This window comes from Coregonus clupeaformis, chromosome 16 (assembly GCF_020615455.1).
Source record: "Coregonus clupeaformis isolate EN_2021a chromosome 16, ASM2061545v1, whole genome shotgun sequence".
Taxonomy (NCBI): domain Eukaryota; kingdom Metazoa; phylum Chordata; class Actinopteri; order Salmoniformes; family Salmonidae; genus Coregonus; species Coregonus clupeaformis.
In genome coordinates this window covers 10,783,536-10,802,173 of record NC_059207.1, presented here as the reverse complement: position 1 = coordinate 10,802,173, position 18,638 = coordinate 10,783,536, and the positions used below count along the sequence as shown (strand labels likewise).

Sequence of the window (18,638 nt, the reverse complement as noted above, 5' to 3'; positions counted from 1 at the left end):
TGTAGTACTGTAGTATTTGTCACGAACAGAAGAGGACCCAAGAGCGCAAGTTCAAATTCAGAGTTCTTTATTCAAGGTTACAGGCGGGAAGAGGAGTCCCAGGGGTGTCAGGGGTCTCTCAGGGTCCTCCTGTGGGTACCTGTGCTCCGGGGGTCACCAAATGTCCGGGGGTGTCCAGTCCAAGTGCTTAGTGTGTGTGTTCCCCAGTGATGGAGCGGCGTATCGGGCTGAGGGTGGTGAAACGTCTGGGCACGCTCATCTGGTGGTCGGAGACCTGGGGGAACACACACACACAACAGCAATATGAATGGCAGGCAGAAGTACAGATCAGGGCTGGGCAAATATCGTGGTGAGAGACAGAAGGCAGAAACGAGTTACCGGAGGGGGCTGAAGATCGGAGAGTAGTCGAGGTCCAGAAGGCAGGTTGGGATAGACGGGGCAGTAGAACAAGGAGGCAGTCAAGAAAGGATCGGTATCACAAACAGGAGTCAGAGCGCAGACAGGCAGGTTACTGGTCCGGGTTTGAAGACGATCTGACAGGGCTTGGCTGAAAACCAGGGCTTGATATACTGGGAGAGGTAGTGGGGAAATGCAGTTCAGCTGGCAGAGTAATTAGAACAGAGTGAGGCAAGGTGAGGATGGTGAGTGGGAAATGCAGTGCAGCTGGCCAGGTAACAAGAGCAGAGCAGGGCAGGTGGAGCTAGTTAGGCTGAGTAGAGAGAGGGAGGTGAGCAGAGTGGAAGATAATTGAATGCAATTAATGTTGCTACCAGGGAGAGAGAGTGCTCATGACAGTATTAGTATTTGTATTTATTAAGGATCCCCATTAGCTCTTCATGGGGTCCTGCAACATTAAAGCAGTTTATGAGAGTTTATGTAGTAGGTGTTATGAGAGTATATGTATGTGCTTTGAGTGTTTATGTAGTGTTATAACAGTGTATATAATATGTGTTATGAGAGTATATGTGTTAGTTGTGAGTAACTATGTTTGCATGTGCAGAGACGAGGCGATGATGAGAGAGTTCTCTGATGAGAGGGATAACCTGGAGCGACAGATAGAGATCCTACAGTAAGTCTGACCAATCACAGTTATGTTACCCTACAGCCTGTTATCTGAGGGACATAAAGTTGTACGCCTTAGAGTATTTAAAAGTTTCTGTTTTTGAAAACCTCAAGTGGTTTTCATTAGCCAACATGTCAACAGTACTTTTGATCACCCCCTTCCCATTCTAATCCTCTTCTACCCCTCTCTCCTCGGTTTATCCCCCTCCCCCTCTCTCTCCTCTGTTTCTCTCCCCTGTTTCGCTCCCTCCTCTCTCTCTCTCTTCATCCCTCTCTCCCCCTCTCCCTCTCCCTCCTCCGTTTATCTCCCTCCTCTCTCTCTCTGTTTCTCTCCCTTCTCTCTCCCTCTTCTGTTTCTATCCCTCCTCTCTCTCTTCTACTCTTTCTCTCCTTCCTCTCTCTCTATTTCTCTCCCTCCTCTCTCTACCATCCTCCGTTTCTCTCTCCTCTCTCCTCTCTCTCGCTGTCTGTCCTCTGTTTCTCTCTCTCCTCTCCCTCCTCTCTCTCCCATCCTCCATTTCTCTCTCTCCTCTCTCTCTCTCCTCTGTTTCGCTCCCTCTTCTTTCTCTCTCCTATTACTCTTCCTCCTTTCTCTCTCCCCCACTCTCTCCCCGTCTTTCATTCTCTCTCTCTCTCTCTCTCTCTCTCTCTCTCTCTCTCTCTCTCTCTCTCTCTCTCTCTCTCTCTCTCTCTCTCTCTCTCTCTCTCTCTCTCTCTCTCTCTCTCTCTCTCTCTCTCTCCTCTGTTTCTCTCCCTCCTCTCTCTTCCCTCTGTTCTTCTCTCCCTCCTCTCTCTCTCTATTTCTCTCCCTCCTCTCTCTCCCTCCTCTTTCTCCTCTTTCTCTCACTCTCTTCCCTCATCTGTTTCTCTCCCTCCCCTCTCTCCTCTGTTTCTCTCCCTCCTCTCTCTCTTCCCTCCTCTGTTTCTCTCCCTCCCCTCCCTCCTCTGTTTCTCTCCCTCCTCTCTCTCCTCTGTTTTTCCCATCCTCTCTCTCCTCTGTTTCTCTCCCCTGTTTCGCTCCCTCCTCTCTCTCTCTCTTCATCCCTCTCTCCCCCTCTCCCTCTCCCTCCTCCGTTTATCTCCCTCCTCTCTCTCTCTGTGTTTCTCTCCCTTCTCTCTCCCTCTTCTGTTTCTATCCTTCCTCTCTCTCTTCTACTCTTTCTCTCCTTCCTCTCTCTCTATTTCTCTCCCTCCTCTCTCTCCCATCCTCCGTTTCTCTCTCCTCTCTCCTCTCTCTCGCTCTCTGTCCTCTGTTTCTCTCTCTCCTCTCCCTCCTCTCTCTCCCATCCTCCGTTTCTCTCTCTCCTCTCTCTCTCTCCTCTGTTTCGCTCCCTCTTCTTTCTCTCTCCTATTACTCTTCCTCCTTTCTCTCTCCCCCTCTCTCTCCCCGTCTTTCATTCTCTCTCTCTCTCTCTCTCTCTCTCTCTCTCTCTCTCTCTCCCTCTGTTTCTCTCCCTCCTCTCTCTTCCCTCTGTTCTTCTCTCCCTCCTCTCTCTCTCTATTTCTCTCCCTCCTCTCTCTCCCTCCTCTTTCTCCTCTTTCTCTCACTCTCTTCCCTCCTCTGTTTCTCTCCCTCCCCTCTCTCCTCTGTTTCTCTCCCTCCCCTCTCTCCTCTGTTTCTCTCCCTCCCCTCCCTCCTCTGTTTCTCTCCCTCCTCTCTCTCCTCTGTTTCTCTCCCTCCCCTCTCTCCTCTGTTTCTCTCCCTCCTCTCTCTCTTCCCTCCTCTGTTTCTCTCCCTCCCTCCCTCCTCTGTTTCTCTCCCTCCTCTCCCTCCTCTGTTTCTCTCCCTCCCCTCTCTCATCTGTTTCTCTCCCTCCTCTCTCTCTTCCCTCCTCTGTTTCTCTCCCTCCTCTGTTTCTCTCCCTCCTCTGTTTCTCTCCCTCCCCTCTCTCCTCTGTTTCTCTCCCTCCTCTCTCTCTTCCCTCCTCTGTTTCTCTCCCTCCTCTCTCTCATCTGTTTCTCTCCCTCCTCTCTCTCTTCCCTCCTCTGTTTCTCTCCCTCCTCTGTTTCTCTCCCTCCTCTCCCTCCTCTGTTTCTCTCCCTCCCCTCTCTCCTCTGTTTCTCTCCCTCCTCTCTCTCTTCCCTCCTCTGTTTCTCTCCCTCCTCTCTCTCCTCTGTTTCTCTCCCTCCTCTCCTCTGTTTCTCTCCCTCCTCTGTTTCTCTCCCTCCCCTCTCTCCTCTGTTTCTCTCCCTCCTCTCTCTCTTCCCTCCTCTGTTTCTCTCCCTCCCCTCCCTCCTCTGTTTCTCTCCCTCCTCTCTCTCCTCTGTTTCTCTCCCTCCCCTCTCTCCTCTGTTTCTCTCCCTCCTCTCTCTCTTCCCTCCTCTGTTTCTCTCCCTCCTCTGTTTCTCTCCCTCCTCTGTTTCTCTCCCTCCTCTCTCTCTTCCCTCCTCTGTTTCTCTCCCTCCCCTCTCTCCTCTGTTTCTCTCCCTCCTCTCTCTCTTCCCTCCTCTGTTTCTCTCCCTCCTCTCTCTCTTCTCTCCTCTGTTTCTCTCCCTCTTCTGTTTCTCTCCCTCCTCTCTCTCTTCCCTCCTCTGTTTCTCTCCCTCCCCTCCCTCCTCTGTTTCTCTCCCTCCTCTCTCTCCTCTGTTTCTCTCCCTCCCCTCTCTCCTCTGTTTCTCTCCCTCCTCTCTCTCTTCCCTCCTCTGTTTCTCTCCCTCCTCTCCCTCCTCTGTTTCTCTCCCTCCTCTGTTTCTCTCCCTCCTCTCTCTCTTCCCTCCTCTGTTTCTCTCCCTCCCCTCTCTCCTCTGTTTCTCTCCCTCCTCTCTCTCTTCCCTCCTCTGTTTCTCTCCCTCCTCTCTCTCTTCTCTCCTCTGTTTCTCTCCCTCCTCTGTTTCTCTCCCTCCTCTCTCTCTTCCCTCCTCTGTTTCTCTCCCTCCTCTCTCTCCTCTGTTTCTCTCCCTCCTCTCCTCTGTTTCTCTCCCTCCTCTGTTTCTCTCCCTCCTCTCTCTCTTCCCTCCTCTGTTTCTCTCCCTCCTCTCTCTCCTCTGTTTCTCTCCCTCCTCTCCTCTGTTTCTCTCCCTCCTCTGTTTCTCTCCCTCCCCTCTCTCCTCTGTTTCTCTCCCTCCTCTCTCTCTTCCCTCCTCTGTTTCTCTCCCTCCCCTCCCTCCTCTGTTTCTCTCCCTCCTCTCTCTCCTCTGTTTCTCTCCCTCCCCTCTCTCCTCTGTTTCTCTCCCTCCTCTCTCTCTTCCCTCCTCTGTTTCTCTCCCTCCTCTCCCTCCTCTGTTTCTCTCCCTCCTCTCTCTCTTCCCTCCTCTGTTTCTCTCCCTCCTCTCTCTCCTCTGTTTCTCTCCCTCCTCTCTCTCCTCTGTTTCTCTCCCTCCTCTCTCTCTTCCCTCCTCTGTTTCTCTCCCTCCTCTCTCTCCTCTGTTTCTCTCCCTCCTCTCTCTCCTCTGTTTCTCTCCCTCCTCTCTCTCTTCCCTCCTCTGTTTCTCTCCCTCCTCTCGCTCTCTCCTGTTTGTCTCCCTCCTCTCTCTCTCCTCTGTTTCTCTCCTCCTCTCCTCCCCCTATAGGGCAGCCAACAGGAAGCTTAATGACAGTAATGACGGGCTGCTCAGGTCCCTGGAGAACAGCCTCAGCAAGAGCAACAAGGTGAGATTAGACACCTGCATCACCACGGTAACAACATCAGCACGCTCGCTCTCTCTCACTCTCCCTGCCTCATCTTTGTTAATCCGTCCCTCTCTTTCAATCTGTCCCCACCATCCCACACCCCTTCTATCCTCCTCTTCCCATCTCTCTTTCTGTCTGATCTCTCTGATTTGTACGTTGGGTTGAATGTCTCAATATTAGTCCTAAGGGCTTGTCTGTTGGAGGAATCATCTGAGCCATGTCTGAGTGGCAATGACAGACAAAAACAACATCAACATCAACATTATATTTTAGTCTGACTCACTTTCCTCATAACCTCATAACTTCCACTCAGCTTCACCCTCCTCTCTCTCTCTCCTCTGTTTCTCTCCCTCCTCTCTCTCTCTCTCTCCTCTGTTTCCCTCCCTCCCCCCGCCTCATAACTTCCACTCAGCTTCACCCTCCTCTCTCTCTCTCCTCTGTTTCCCTCCCTCCTCTCTCTCTCTCTCTCCTCTGTTTCCCTCCCTCCCCCCGCCTCATAACTTCCACTCAGCTTCACACACTCTCATCTAACGGTCATTCCTGTACTTACACAGAAGGTTCAGTGCAAACACACACACACACACACACACACACACACACACACACACACACAGTGAACCAGGCAGTTGTGACAGTGATCTGGCCGTGTGGTGCCAGGACAACAACCTCTCCCTCAACGTGACCAAGACAAAGGAGATGATTGTGGACTACAGGAAAAAAAAGAGGACTGAGCACGCCCCCATTCTCATCGACGGGGCTGTAGTGGAACAGGTTGAGAGCTTCAAGTTCCTTGGTGTCCACATCACCAACGAACTATCATGGTCCAAACACACCAAGACAGTCGTGAAGAGGGCACGACAAAGCCTATTCCCCCTCAGGAGACTAAAAAGATTTGGCATGGGTCCTCAGATCCTCAAAAAATTCTACAGCTGCACCATCGAGAGCCTCCTGACTGGTTGCATCACCGCCTGGTATGGCAACTGCTTGGCCTCCGACCGCAAGGCACTACAGAGGGTAGTGCGTACGGCCCAGTACATCACTGGGGCAAAGCTTCCTGCCATCCAGGACCTCTATACCAGGCGGTGTCAGAGGAAGGCCCTCCAAATTGTCAAAGACTCCAGCCACCCTAGTCATAGACTGTTCTCTCTGCTACCGCACGGCAAGCGGTACCGGAGTGCCAAGTCTAGGTCCAAAAGACTTCTCAACAGCTTCTACCCACAAGCCATAAGACTCCTGAACAGCTAATCATGGCTACCCGGACTATTTGCACTGCCCCCCCACCCCATCCTTTTTACGCTGCTGCTACTCTGTTAAGTATTTATGCATAGTCACTTTAACTCTACCCACATGTACATATTACCTCAACTACTCAACTAGCCGGTGCCCCCGCACATTGACTCTGCACCGGTACCCCCCTGTATATATAGCCTCCCTACTGTCACTTTATTTTACTTCTGCTCTTTTTTTCTCAACACTTTTTTTTGTTGTTGTTGTTTTATTTTTACTTTTTTTGTTTAAAATAAATGCACTGTTGGTTAAGGGCTGTAAGTAAGCATTTCACTGTAATGTCTGCACCTGTTGTATTCGGCGCATGTGACCAATAAAATTTGATTTGATTTGATTTGATGTTGTGTTTCAGCGTGATAGCAGTGCTTCCCCGGCCAACATCATTAGCAGGAGGAGCAGGAGCAACTGTTACTCATCTCCATACCTGGACAGGTTAGACAGGACCAGCAACAACCTGGTTGTTTGTGCAGGTCAAGACAAGTACATACACCCTGATGCATGTGTTTGCATAGGTACACACTGCTCAAACTCAAGTATATGTCCAATTATTCCAATGATAACGTGCCTGTTTGCATTGTTGAGTGCCGACCTACAGGTACATGTATGTTCATAGCCGTCCATAGAGGACACAGACCACAGTCAATATTCTAGCATGGTTGTTGGAACTAGCTTAGCAGTAGAAAAAAAAGGTTTAAGTTTCTAGCAGACTGTGTGGATGTTGTGTCCGTCCTGCCCCAGGTTCTACCAGGCGGGTGTGGATGATGTTGATGAGGACGGGGATCCACTGGGAGGCCTGTATGGGGGTGGTGGTAGGGGCTCCCTGGGGTGTCGGAGGCCCAGTCCGGAGACTCTAGCTCTGGCTCTGTGCGACCCGGCCATGCAGCGCAGACGTAGCTGCGAGGTGGACAGCCTGCCCGAGAGCTGCCTAGACAGCGGCATGTCCACGCTGCGCGGCTCCAACAACGGATATGACTCTGAGCAGGAGGTCAAAGGGCACGAGGAGGAAGAGGAGGAGGAGGGACAGAGGGCGGCCGGGAAGACTGACAGCCTGGTGGGAGACAACTCTGACAACTCTGACAACTCTGACAACGACGTAAGACACATACACTACAGTGGCTTGCGAAAGTATTCACCCCCCTTGGCATTTTTCCTATTTTGTTGCCTTACAACCTGGAATTAAAATGGATTTTTTGGGGGTTTGTATCATTTGATTTACACAACATGCTTAACAATTTGAAGATGCAAAATATGTTTTATTGTGAAACAAACAAGAAATAAGACAAAAAAACAGAAAACTTGAGCGTGCGTAACTCTTTATCCCCCCCAAAGTCAATACTTAAATTACAGGTTGTAATGCAACAAAATAGGAAAAACACCAAGGGGGATGAATACTTTTGCAAGGCACTGTATACAGTAGTACACACACTATATATTTGTACATTTTAGTCATTTAGCAGACGCTCTTATCCAGAGCGACTTACAATTAGTGAGTGCATACATTTTCATACTGGCCCCCCATGGGAATCGAACCCACAACCCTGGCATTGCAAATGCCATGCTCTACCAACTGAGCTACAGGGGACTATACACACACTATACACACAGACACACGCTCTCCACAACACACTGTAATACACATACATACACATGCTTATTACACACACAGAGACATTATACACAATTCATCCACTTACAGTTGAAGTCGGAAGTTTACATACACCTTAACCAAATACATTTAAACTCAGTTTTTCACAATTCCTGACATGTAATCCTAGTAAAGATTCTCTGTCTTAGGTCAGTTAGGATCACCACTTTATTTTAAGAATGTGAAATGTCAGAATAATAATAGAGAGAATGATTTATTTCAGCTTTTATTTCTTTCATCACATTCCCAGTTGGTCAGAAGTTTACATACACTCAATTAGTATTTGGTAGCCTTTAAATTGTTTAACTTGGGTAAAACGTTTCAGGTAGCCTTCCACAAGCTTCCCACAATACGTTGGGTGAATTGTGGCCCATTCCTCCTGACAGAGCTGGTGTAACTGAGTCAGGTTTGTAGGCCTCCTTGCTCGCACACGCTTTTTCAGTTCTGCCCACAAATGTTCTATAGGATTTGTGATGGCCACACCAATACCTTGACTTTGTTGTCCTTAAGCCATTTTGCCACAACTTTGGAAGTATGCTTGGGGTCATTGTCCATTTGGAAGACCCATTTTCGAATAAGCTTTAACATCCTGACTGATGTCTTGAGATGTTGCTTCAATATATCCACATAATTTTCCTTCCTCATGATGCCATCTATTTTGTGAAGTGCACCAGTCCCTCCTGCAACAAAGCACCCCCACAGCATGATGCGGCCACCCCCGTGCTTCACGGTTGGGATGGTGTTCTTCGGCTTGCAAGCGACCCCCTTTTTCCTCCAAACATAACGATGGTCATTATGGCCAAACAGTTCTATTTTTGTTTCATCAGACCAGAGGACATTTCTCCAAAAAGTACGATCTTTGTCCCCATGTGCAGTTGCAAACCGTAGTCTGGCTTTTTTATGGCGGTTCTGAAGCAGTGGCTTCTTTCTTGCTGAGCGGCCTTTCAGGTTATGTCGATATAGGACTCGTTTTACTGTGGATATAGATACTTTTGTACCTGTTTCCTCCAGCATCTTCACAAGGTCATTTGCGTTTGTTCTGGGATTGATATGCACTTTTTGCACCAAAGTACGTTTATCTCTAGGAGACAGAACGCGTCTCCTTCCTGAGCGGTATGATGGCTGCGTGGTCCCATGGTGTTTATACTTGCGTACTATTGTTTGTACAGATGTACGTGGTACCTTCAGGCGTTTGGAAATTGCTCCCAATGATGAACCAGACTTGTGGTCTACAATGTTTTTTCTGAGTTCTTCGCTGATTTGTTTTGATTTTCCCATGATGTCAAGCAAAGAGGCACTGAGTTTGAAGGTAGGCCTTGAAATACATCCACAGGTACACCTCCAATTGACTCAAATTATGTCAATTAGCCTATCAGAAGCTTCTAAAGCCATGATATCATTTTCTGGAATTTTCCAAGCTGTTTAAAAGGCACAGTCAACTTAGTGTATGTAAACTTCTGACCCACTGGAATTGTGATACAGTGAATTATAAGTGAAATAATCTGTCTGTAAACAATTGTTGGAAAAATTACTTGTGTCATGCACAAAGTAGATGTCCTAACCGACTTGCCAAAACTAAAGTTTGTTAACAAGAAATTTGTGGAGTGGTTGAAAAACAAGTTTTAATGACTCCAACCTAAGTGTATGTAAACTTCCGACTTCAACTGTATACTAAGCACACATATTGTAACTGATAACTGTCATTGTGCAGTGACGTTAATGCTCTAGTGTTAATGTGTCAGATTACAGAGGTGCGGAACAAGATGGTGTTTGGATCAGACAATGGTTCTGTCCTGGACTGGAAACCCTTGGAGCCAGTCAGCCGGACCAGCTCTGGAGTGTCCACACGCAAAGCCCTGTCCGCCATCACCAATGAGGTACAGGACAGAGAGAAGGCGTGTAGGGAGAGAAGAGGGGGAGGAGAGGACTAGTGCTAAATTAACAGCTCAAACTTTTGCTACCTTTGATAATATGACAATTAAACACAAAAACAGACCCTTTATGGTGGAAACACTAGTATGGAGGTAAACAGGGAGACGTGGTAGAAAACACTAGTATGGAGGTTAACAGGGAGACGTGGTAGAAAACACTAGTGTGGAGGTTAACAGGGAGACGTGGTAGAAAACACTAGTATGGAGGTTAACAGGGAGACGTGGTAGAAAACACTAGTATGGAGGTTAACAGGGAGACGTGGTAGAAAACACTAGTATGGAGGTTAACAGGGAGACGTGGTAGAAAACACTAGTATGGAGGTTAACAGGGAGACATGGTAGAAAACACTAGTATGGAGGTTAACAGAGAGATATGGTAGAAAACACTAGTGTGGAGGTTAACAGGGAGACGTGGTAGAAAACACTAGTATGGAGGTTAACAGGGAGACGTGGTAGAAAACACTAGTATGGAGGTTAACAGGGAGACATGGTAGAAAACACTAGTGTGGAGGTTAACAGGGAGACGTGGTAGAAAACACTAGTATGGAGGTTAACAGGGAGACGTGGTAGAAAACACTAGTATGGAGGTTAACAGGGAGACATGGTAGAAAACACTAGTATGGAGGTTAACAGAGAGATATGGTAGAAAACACTAGCGTGGAGGTTAACAGAGAGATATGGTAGAAAACACTAGTATGGAGGTTAACAGGGAGACATGGTAGAAAACACTAGTATGGAGGTTAACAGGGAGACGTGGTAGAAAACACTAGTATGGAGGTTAACAGGGAGACGTGGTAGAAAACACTAGTATGGAGGTTAACAGAGAGATATGGTAGAAAACACTAGTATGGAGGTTAACAGAGAGATATGGTAGAAAACACTAGTATGGAGGTTAACAGGGAGACGTGGTAGAAAACACTAGTATGGAGGTTAACAGGGAGACATGGTAGAAAACACTAGTGTGGAGGTTAACAGGGAGACGTGGTAGAAAACACTAGTATGGAGGTTAACAGGGAGACATGGTAGAAAACACTAGTATGGAGGTTAACAGGGAGATATGGTAGAAAACACTAGTATGGAGGTTAACAGGGAGACGTGGTAGAAAACACTAGTATGGAGGTTAACAGGGAGACATGGTAGAAAACACTAGTGTGGAGGTTAACAGGGAGACATGGTAGAAAACACTAGTATGGAGGTTAACAGGGAGATATGGTAGAAAACACTAGTATGGAGGTTAACAGGGAGACGTGGTAGAAAACACTAGTATGGAGGTTAACAGGGAGACATGGTAGAAAACACTAGTGTGGAGGTTAACAGGGAGACATGGTAGAAAACACTAGTATGGAGGTTAACAGGGAGACGTGGTAGAAAACACTTGAGTGTAATTTTAAAAAAAACTTAGTTCAGGCGAAACTGCTGACTATGTTGACTATGCATGACAACTGAGTCAAGGTGTGCCTTTAATCCTCTCTCTCTCGCTCTCTCTCTCTCTCTCTCTGTGTGTGTGTGTGTCTCTCTCTCTCTGTGTGTGTGTGTGTACAGGCTAAGGAGAAGGAGTCAGCTGACCTGGGCTATATGACATCAGAGAAGGCCTACCGGGTGGTGTTGGCAGGTGACGCGGCGGTGGGCAAGTCCAGCTTCCTGCTCCGCCTCTGCAAGAACGAGTTCAGAGGAAACACCAGCGCCACCCTGGGTGGGTGTGTCATCAGCGCACCTGTGTTAGCGCTCACCTGCGTACATAGTCAACACTGACCCGGAAATACAAGTGTACAGGGCTCTATCCCATGGTGGTGGTGTTGTATGCATGGCTAGCTGCCTGGGTCAGCTATAGGAGATATGTTTAGGTGGCAGTGGGATGGTCTTTGGAATAGTGTGTTTGAACATCCTCTTGTGTTTGTCCTCAGGGGTGGACTTTCAGATGAAGTCTCTGGTAGTGGATGGAGAGCCTACCCTACTACAGCTATGGGACACAGCAGGCCAGGAGAGGTGTGTGTGTGTGTTCAAAAAAATAACACAGCATGCTAAATCAACACTGTGTAGTCTGTAGACCCATATACACACCGCAACAGTGTTAAGTTAACACACTGCTTAGTGTAAATTCTAATATTTCCCAGAGTACCTTGACTTTCGAGTAAATTGTAGAGTTACCAACCATGACTGTATTTGTTAGTGACATGGTTTCTTGTATCCATCCATTTTTGGTCCTATGGACTTCACCAAGTGTGATCCTAAGGGTCCACAGACGCCACACTTTCAGTGTTGATATTTAACACTGGAGAATTTGCTGTGTACCGCCTATTTGCATGTTTGTTTTGAATATTGCAATAATGTTTTTCCATTATGGCGTATCCCCACAATTAGTCTAGTTCAGCCTATGTTTGGAGGGGTGCTGTGTTAACCTTTAACCCCGTGTGTGTGTGTGTGTGTGTGTGTGTGTGTGTGTGTGTGTGTGTGTGTTTTAGTGAGCGTGTCTATTTCAGCCTATGTTTGTAGTGGTGCAGTGTTGACCTTTAACCCTGTGTGTGTGTGTGTGTATGTGTGTGTGTGTGTGTGTGTGTGTGTGTGTGTGTGTGTGTGTGTGTGTGTGTGTGTGTGAGTGTTTTAGTGAGCGTGTCTATTTCAGCCTATGTTTGTAGTGGTGCAGTGTTGACCTTTAACCCTGTGTGTGTGTGTGTGTGTGTATGTGTGTGTATGTGTGTGTGTGTGTGTGTGTGTGTGTGTGTGTGTGTGTGTGTGTGTGTGTGTGTGTGTGTGTGTGTGTTTTAGTGACGTGTCTATTTCAGCCTATGTTTGTAGTGGTGCAGGTGCTGTGTGTGTGTGTGTGTGTTGTGTGTGTGTGTGTGTGTGTGTGTGTGTGTGTGTGTGTGTGTGTGTGTTTTAGTGAGCGTGTCTATTTCAGCCTATGTTCGTAGTGGTGCAGTGTTGACCTCTAACCCTGTGTGTGTCCCAGGTTCCGCAGCATTGCTAAGTCCTACTTCAGACGAGCCGATGGCGTCCTCCTGCTGTATGATGTCACCTGTGAGAAGAGCTTCCTCAATGTCCGAGAGTGGGTGGACATGATCGAGGTAGTAATAATTAATTGGATTTATATAATAACGGAATGGATTTATATAATAACTGAATGGATTTATATGACTCTTTCCCAGGTGCTCAAAGCGCTTCACATAGTAAGGTTCAAACTCACCTCATCCACCATCAATGTGTAGCACCAGTTGGGTGATGCCCCGGCAGCCATCTTGTAGTGTAGTGCCATCTTGTAGTGTACACAATAACTATCCTCCATAACACTGGTGACTTTAGAATGGTTGGGGCTTTGATGTATAAGAATTGTAGGTTTTGTCATCACAACAATATGCAGTAGATGAAGCCTGCTGAAGTGTTGGCGAGGGTCATTTGATGGGTGACAAGTGCAGTATTTATTTCACCCCAGTGTCGGAAAATGGTGTTCTCACTCTGTTTTTCCCTCTATTTTATGTGCAGTCTACATGTAAGTGTTATGTGTTGCACGTGTGTGTTTGATTCTTGATGACTTTCACTGTGCTAAAAGATATGTCTGCTACGTACAGTACTCCTGTGAAATTGTGGTGTAAAGTGTTGCATTGCTTGAGTGAGTGAGTGCTGTGCATTTAAATAAACATACGTACACACGTGTGTTGGACTGATTGTCAGTGGTGTCAAGAGATTGATGTTTGATCCACTGCTTTGAAATGTTTGAAAGTCACATCCTTTTCATTGTGGTAGCTCTTGAATCATTTGACTGTATTTCAGTTGATAGCGCTATAGGTGTAGTTGCTGTGTTGCATGGTTGCTGTGTTGTTGAGTTGTGTGATCTGTAAGCATCTAAAATGGCACACTATTCCCAATATTGTGCACTTTAAACTGAGTGTACAAAACATTAAGAACACCTGCTCTTTCCATGAAATCCCCTTCAATCAGTGTAGATGAAGGGGAAGAGAGACAGGTTAAAGAAGGATTTTTATCCTTTGAGACATGGATTGTGTATGTGTGCCATTCAGAGGGTGAATTAGCAAGATATTAGGAAGGTGTTCCTAATGTTTGATATACTCAGTGTATGTAGCCTCGCGAGCCACACTGATCTCGCTAGTTTACATAAATATGAATTTTTCCAAGTAGCGTATATTCATGTAAGATCAGTGTGGCTTGCGAGGCAAAACTATATGGGCCCCAGTCAAAAATAGTACACTGAAAAAATAAATAAAATAAAAACCTTGATCAAAACAAATTAGTGCACTATAAAGGGAATAGAGTGTAATTTGGGACGCAGGCAATGTTGTTGTAACCTGCTGTCCATATCTGATCAGGACATGTCCCAGGACGACATCCCCATCATGCTGGTGGGGAATAAGTGTGACCTGAGAGAGCAGGCTCTGCAGGACGGGATCACCTGTGTCTCCACCAGCTACGGAGAGAAACTGGCCATGGTGAGACCACTCAACCTCAATGTCTTCACACTTTTACTTAAGATAAGGGCCAAGTTATGTTGCCAGTGGCAGGAAAACTCCAAACCCTAGTTACATTTTGGTCATTTAGCTGATTATTTTATCCAGAGCGACTTACAGTTGCTTCTAGTTGTTCCCTAGAACTGTGTTTCCCAACTCCAGTCCTCCAGTACCCCCAACAGCCCAACTCCAGTCCTCCAGTACCCCCAACAGCCCAACTCCAGTCCTCCAGTACCCCAACAGCCCAACTCCAGTCCTCCAGTACCCCAACCAGCCCAACTCCAGTCCTCCAGTACCCCAACAGCCCAACTCCAGTCCTCCAGTACCCCCAACAGCCCAACTCCAGTCCTCCAGTACCCCCAACAGCCCAACTCCAGTCCTCCAGTACCCCCAACAGCCCAACTCCAGTCCTCCAGTACCCCCAACAGCCCAACTCCAGTCCTCCAGTACCCCCAACAGCCCAACTCCAGTCCCCCAGTACCCCCAACAGCCCAACTCCAGTCCTCCAGTACCCCCAACAGCCCAACTCCAGTCCTCCAGTACCCCAACGGCCCAACTCCAGTCCTCCAGTACCCCCAACAGTACACTGTTTTATTGTAGCCTTTGACAAGCACACCTGATTCAACTTGGGGCTCCAACCGAAATGTGTGTTGTCCTCAAATCAAATCAAATCAAATCAAATTTTATTGGTCACATGCGCCGAATACAACAGGTGCAGACATTACAGTGAAATGCTTACTTACAGCCCTTAACCAACAGTGCATTTATAAAAAAATAAATAAAAAAAAGTAAGAATAAAACAACAACAAAAAAAGTGTTGAGAAAAAAGAGCAGAAGTAAAATAAAGTGACAGTAGGGAGGCTATATACAGTAAAATAAAGTGACAGTAGGGAGGCTATATATACAGGGGGGTACCGTTGCAGAGTCAATGTGCGGGGGCACCCGGCTAGTTGAGGTAGTTGAGGTAATATGTACATGTGGGTAGAGTTAAAGTGACTATGCATAAATACTTAACAGAGTAGCAGCAGCGTAAAAGGATGGGGTGGGGGCAGTGCAAATAGTCCGGGTAGCCATGATTAGCTGTTCAGAGTCTTATGGCTTGGGGGTAGAAGCTGTTGAGAAGTCTTTTGGACCTAGACTTGGCACTCCGGTACCGCTTGCCGTGCGGTAGCAGAGAGAACAGTCTATGACTAGGGTGGCTAGAGTCTTTGACAATTTTGAGGGCCTTCCTCTGACACCGCCTGGTATAGAGGTCCTGGATGGCAGGGAGCTTTGCCCCAGTGATGTACTGGGCCCTACGCACTACCCTCTGTAGTGCCTTGCGGTCAGAGGCCAAGCAGTTGCCATACCAGGCGGTGATGCAACCAGTCAGGATGCTCTCGATGGTGCAGCTGTAGAATTTTTGAGGATCTGAGGACCCATGCCAAATCTTTTTAGTCTCCTGAGGGGGAATAGGCTTTGTCGTGCCCTCTTCACGACTGTCTTGGTGTGTTTGGACCATGATAGTTCGTTGGTGATGTGGACACCAAGGAACTTGAAGCTCTCAACCTGTTCCACTACAGCCCCGTCGATGAGAATGGGGGCGTGCTCAGTCCTCTTTTTTTTCCTGTAGTCCACAATCATCTCCTTTGTCTTGGTCACGTTGAGGGAGAGGTTGTTGTCCTGGCACCACACGGCCAGATCTCTGACCTCCTCCCCTATAGGCTGTCTCATCGTTGTCGGTGATCAGGCCTACCACTGTTGTGTCGTCGGCAAACTTAATGATGGTGTTGGAGTCGTGCCTGGCCATGCAGTCATGGGTGAACAGAGAGTACAGGAGGGGGACTGAGCACGCACCCCTGAGGGGCCCCGTGTTGAGGATCAGTGTGGCAGATGTGTTGTTACCTACCCTTACCACCTGGGGGCGGCCCGTCAGGAAGTCCAGGATCCAGTTGCAGAGGGAGGTGTTTAGTCCCAGGATCCTTAGCTTAGTGATGAGCTTAGAGGGCACTATGGTGTTGAATGCTGAGCTGTAGTCAATGAATAGCATTCTCACGTAGGTGTTCCTCTTGTCCAGGTGGAACACCTACGTGAGAATGCTATTCATTGACTACAGCTCAGCATTCAACACCATAGTGCCCTCTAAGCTCATCACTAAGCTAAGGATCCTGGGGGACTGGAGTTGGGAAACACTGTTCTAGGGAACAACTAGAAGCAACTGTAAGTCGCTCTGGATAAAATCATCTGCTAAATGACCAAAATGTAAAGGTAGCTAGATTTTGGAGTCCACTGCCCTTGAATATAGCCTAGAACTAGGACCCAGAGTTTTGCCTGGTCAGGTCACATGGTCTGGCAAAACTCCTCGGTCCGCATATTATGTATCAAACTTGTATTTGTGAGAGGTATTGACATGTTGAAAGCACCGAGCTGTCTGTTTAAACTACTAGCACACAGCTCGGACACCCATGCATACCCCACAAGACATTCCACCAGAGGTCTCTTCACAATCCCCAAGTCCAGAACAGACTATGGGAGGTGCACAGTACTACATAGAGCCATGGCTACATGGAACTCTATTCCACATCAGGTAATAATAATAATAATAATATGCCATTTAGCAGACGCTTTTATCCAAAGCGACTTACAGTCATGTGCGCATACATTTTTACGTATGGGTGGTCCCGGGGATCGAACCCACTACCCTGGCATTACAAGCGCCATGCTCTACCAATTGAGCTACAGAGGACCACATCAGGTAACTGATGCAAGCAGTAGAATCAGATTTTAAAAACAGATAGAAAATACACCTTATGGAACAGCAGGGACTGTGAAGAGACACACACACGCAGGCACAGACACATGCATACACGTACACATGGATTTTGTATTGTAGATATGTGGTAGTAGAGTATTGGCCTGAGGGCACACACTTAATGTGCTGTGAAATCTGTTGTGAAATGTCATGTAATATTTTTTATTGTATATAACTGCCTTAATTTTGCTAGACCCCAGGAAGAATAGCTGCTGCCTTGGCAGGAACTAATTGGGATCCTTAATAAATACAAATATAAATACAAACTTCGGCCTGATTGAGAGGTCATGTCTAGAAGGGATCCAGCTCTTGTCAAATTTATGTCAAAAGTTGATTTATAATAGTATTATTTTACATTTTAGCTAACCCAAACCCTAACCCTTTTCCTAACCTTAACCTAATTATCCTAACCTGCCACTTTAATTCTCCTAACCTGCTGCATAAGTTATCCTAAACCTACGAAAAGTCAATTCTGACAAAAGCTGGGTCCCTTCTAGCCATGACCTGATTGAGAGTTGTGTTGTTGTTTCCTATCAGACGTATAACGCCCTCTTCTGTGAGACCAGCGCCAAAGACGGCTCCAATGTCATAGAGGCCGTGCTGCATCTGGCCAGGTAAGAGACACCCGCTCCTAGACATCTGTTGTCTCTCTCTGCTTAGTGATATTTACCTGTACATGTGTGTGCTGTCCATGGAGTACTCCCTGAACTGTCTGCTTTGGATACTTTTTTATAAGGATATTTTCCTAAACTGTTCTTACAAGACCAACGTGTAGAACAACATGTGAAACTTTGCTGCCCTCTAGTGTGTAATAATGTTCTCGAATGTCCATCATATTCATACTAATGCCCATACAGTGGAAGTGGGCCTTTATCTCTCTCTCTCTCTCTCTCTCTGTATCTCTCTCTGTATCTCTCTCTGTATCTCTCTCTCTCTCTCTCTCTCTCTCTCTCTCTCTCTCTCTCTCTCTCTCTCAGAGAGGTGACCAAGCAGGTTCATCGGGCTGAGGACCAGGAGTCTGTGACTAACCTCTATAGAAATCCCAACAAGAAGATGCCCACCGTCAACTGCTGCACAGGATAAGATACCAAACAGGAACACTACTAGAGTAACCAAAACTCACCACCTAAGCAACCGCATCAACAGAACACCACAATACTCTAACATTGTGTCCAACAGCAGAACAAGAGCAATAAAACAGGACAGCTGGTTTTCTCATATAAGATCAACTATACTTGCTGAATGCTATAGGAGAACTCATACTGAGCTGTTTATAAAGACGGCTAATGCCTGTGTGTGTGTGTGTGTGTGTGTGTGTGTGTGTGTGTGTGTGTGTGTGTGTGTGTGTGTGTGTGTGTGTGTGTGTGTGTGTGTGTGTGTGTGTGTGTGTGTGCGTGTGCGTGGGTGCTTGTGTTATATGCATGTGTATTTGGCGTTAGTATGGAGTCCTTTGAGATGCACTGTCTAAAGTGTAATTAAGGACGTCATTCACATCCTGGTTAGTAGTGAAATCTAATCTCCTATGCTGTTGATTGTGTCTTATGAAACCTCTGTGTGGACGCAATAGTCATATGTATCACAGATAGCTATTGTGTGTATATATATACTTTATATCAATGTACAGTCGTGGTCAAAAGTTTTGAGAATGACACAAGTATTGGTCTTCACAAAGTTCGCTGCTTCAATGTTATGAGATATTTTTGTCAGATGTTACTATGGTATACTGAAGTATAATTACAAGCATTCCATAAGTGTCAAAGGCTTTTATTGACAATTACATTAAGTTTGTGCAAAGAGTCAATATTTGCAGTGTTGACCCTTCTTTTTCAAGACCTCTGCAATTCGCCCTGGC

General features: G+C 46.9%; 1 protein-coding gene across 1 annotated transcript in view; it reads left to right on the top strand.

The window, feature by feature from the left end:
- The window catches only part of rasef (RAS and EF-hand domain containing), a 41,861-nt gene extending 23,725 nt beyond the window's left edge, over positions 1–18,136 (top strand). Inside the window, exons 7-17 of the mRNA XM_041900289.2 lie at positions 1,001–1,069; positions 4,573–4,651; positions 6,312–6,391; positions 6,698–7,052; positions 9,347–9,481; positions 11,078–11,228; positions 11,440–11,521; positions 12,486–12,600; positions 13,858–13,977; positions 17,324–17,400; positions 17,764–18,136. Of these exons, the coding sequence (XP_041756223.2) occupies positions 1,001–1,069; positions 4,573–4,651; positions 6,312–6,391; positions 6,698–7,052; positions 9,347–9,481; positions 11,078–11,228; positions 11,440–11,521; positions 12,486–12,600; positions 13,858–13,977; positions 17,324–17,400; positions 17,764–17,869 (1,369 nt within the window). The 3' untranslated portion in view covers positions 17,870–18,136. The remainder of the gene's footprint in view (positions 1–1,000; positions 1,070–4,572; positions 4,652–6,311; positions 6,392–6,697; positions 7,053–9,346; positions 9,482–11,077; positions 11,229–11,439; positions 11,522–12,485; positions 12,601–13,857; positions 13,978–17,323; positions 17,401–17,763) is intronic.
- Positions 18,137–18,638: the final 502 nt, after the last annotated feature.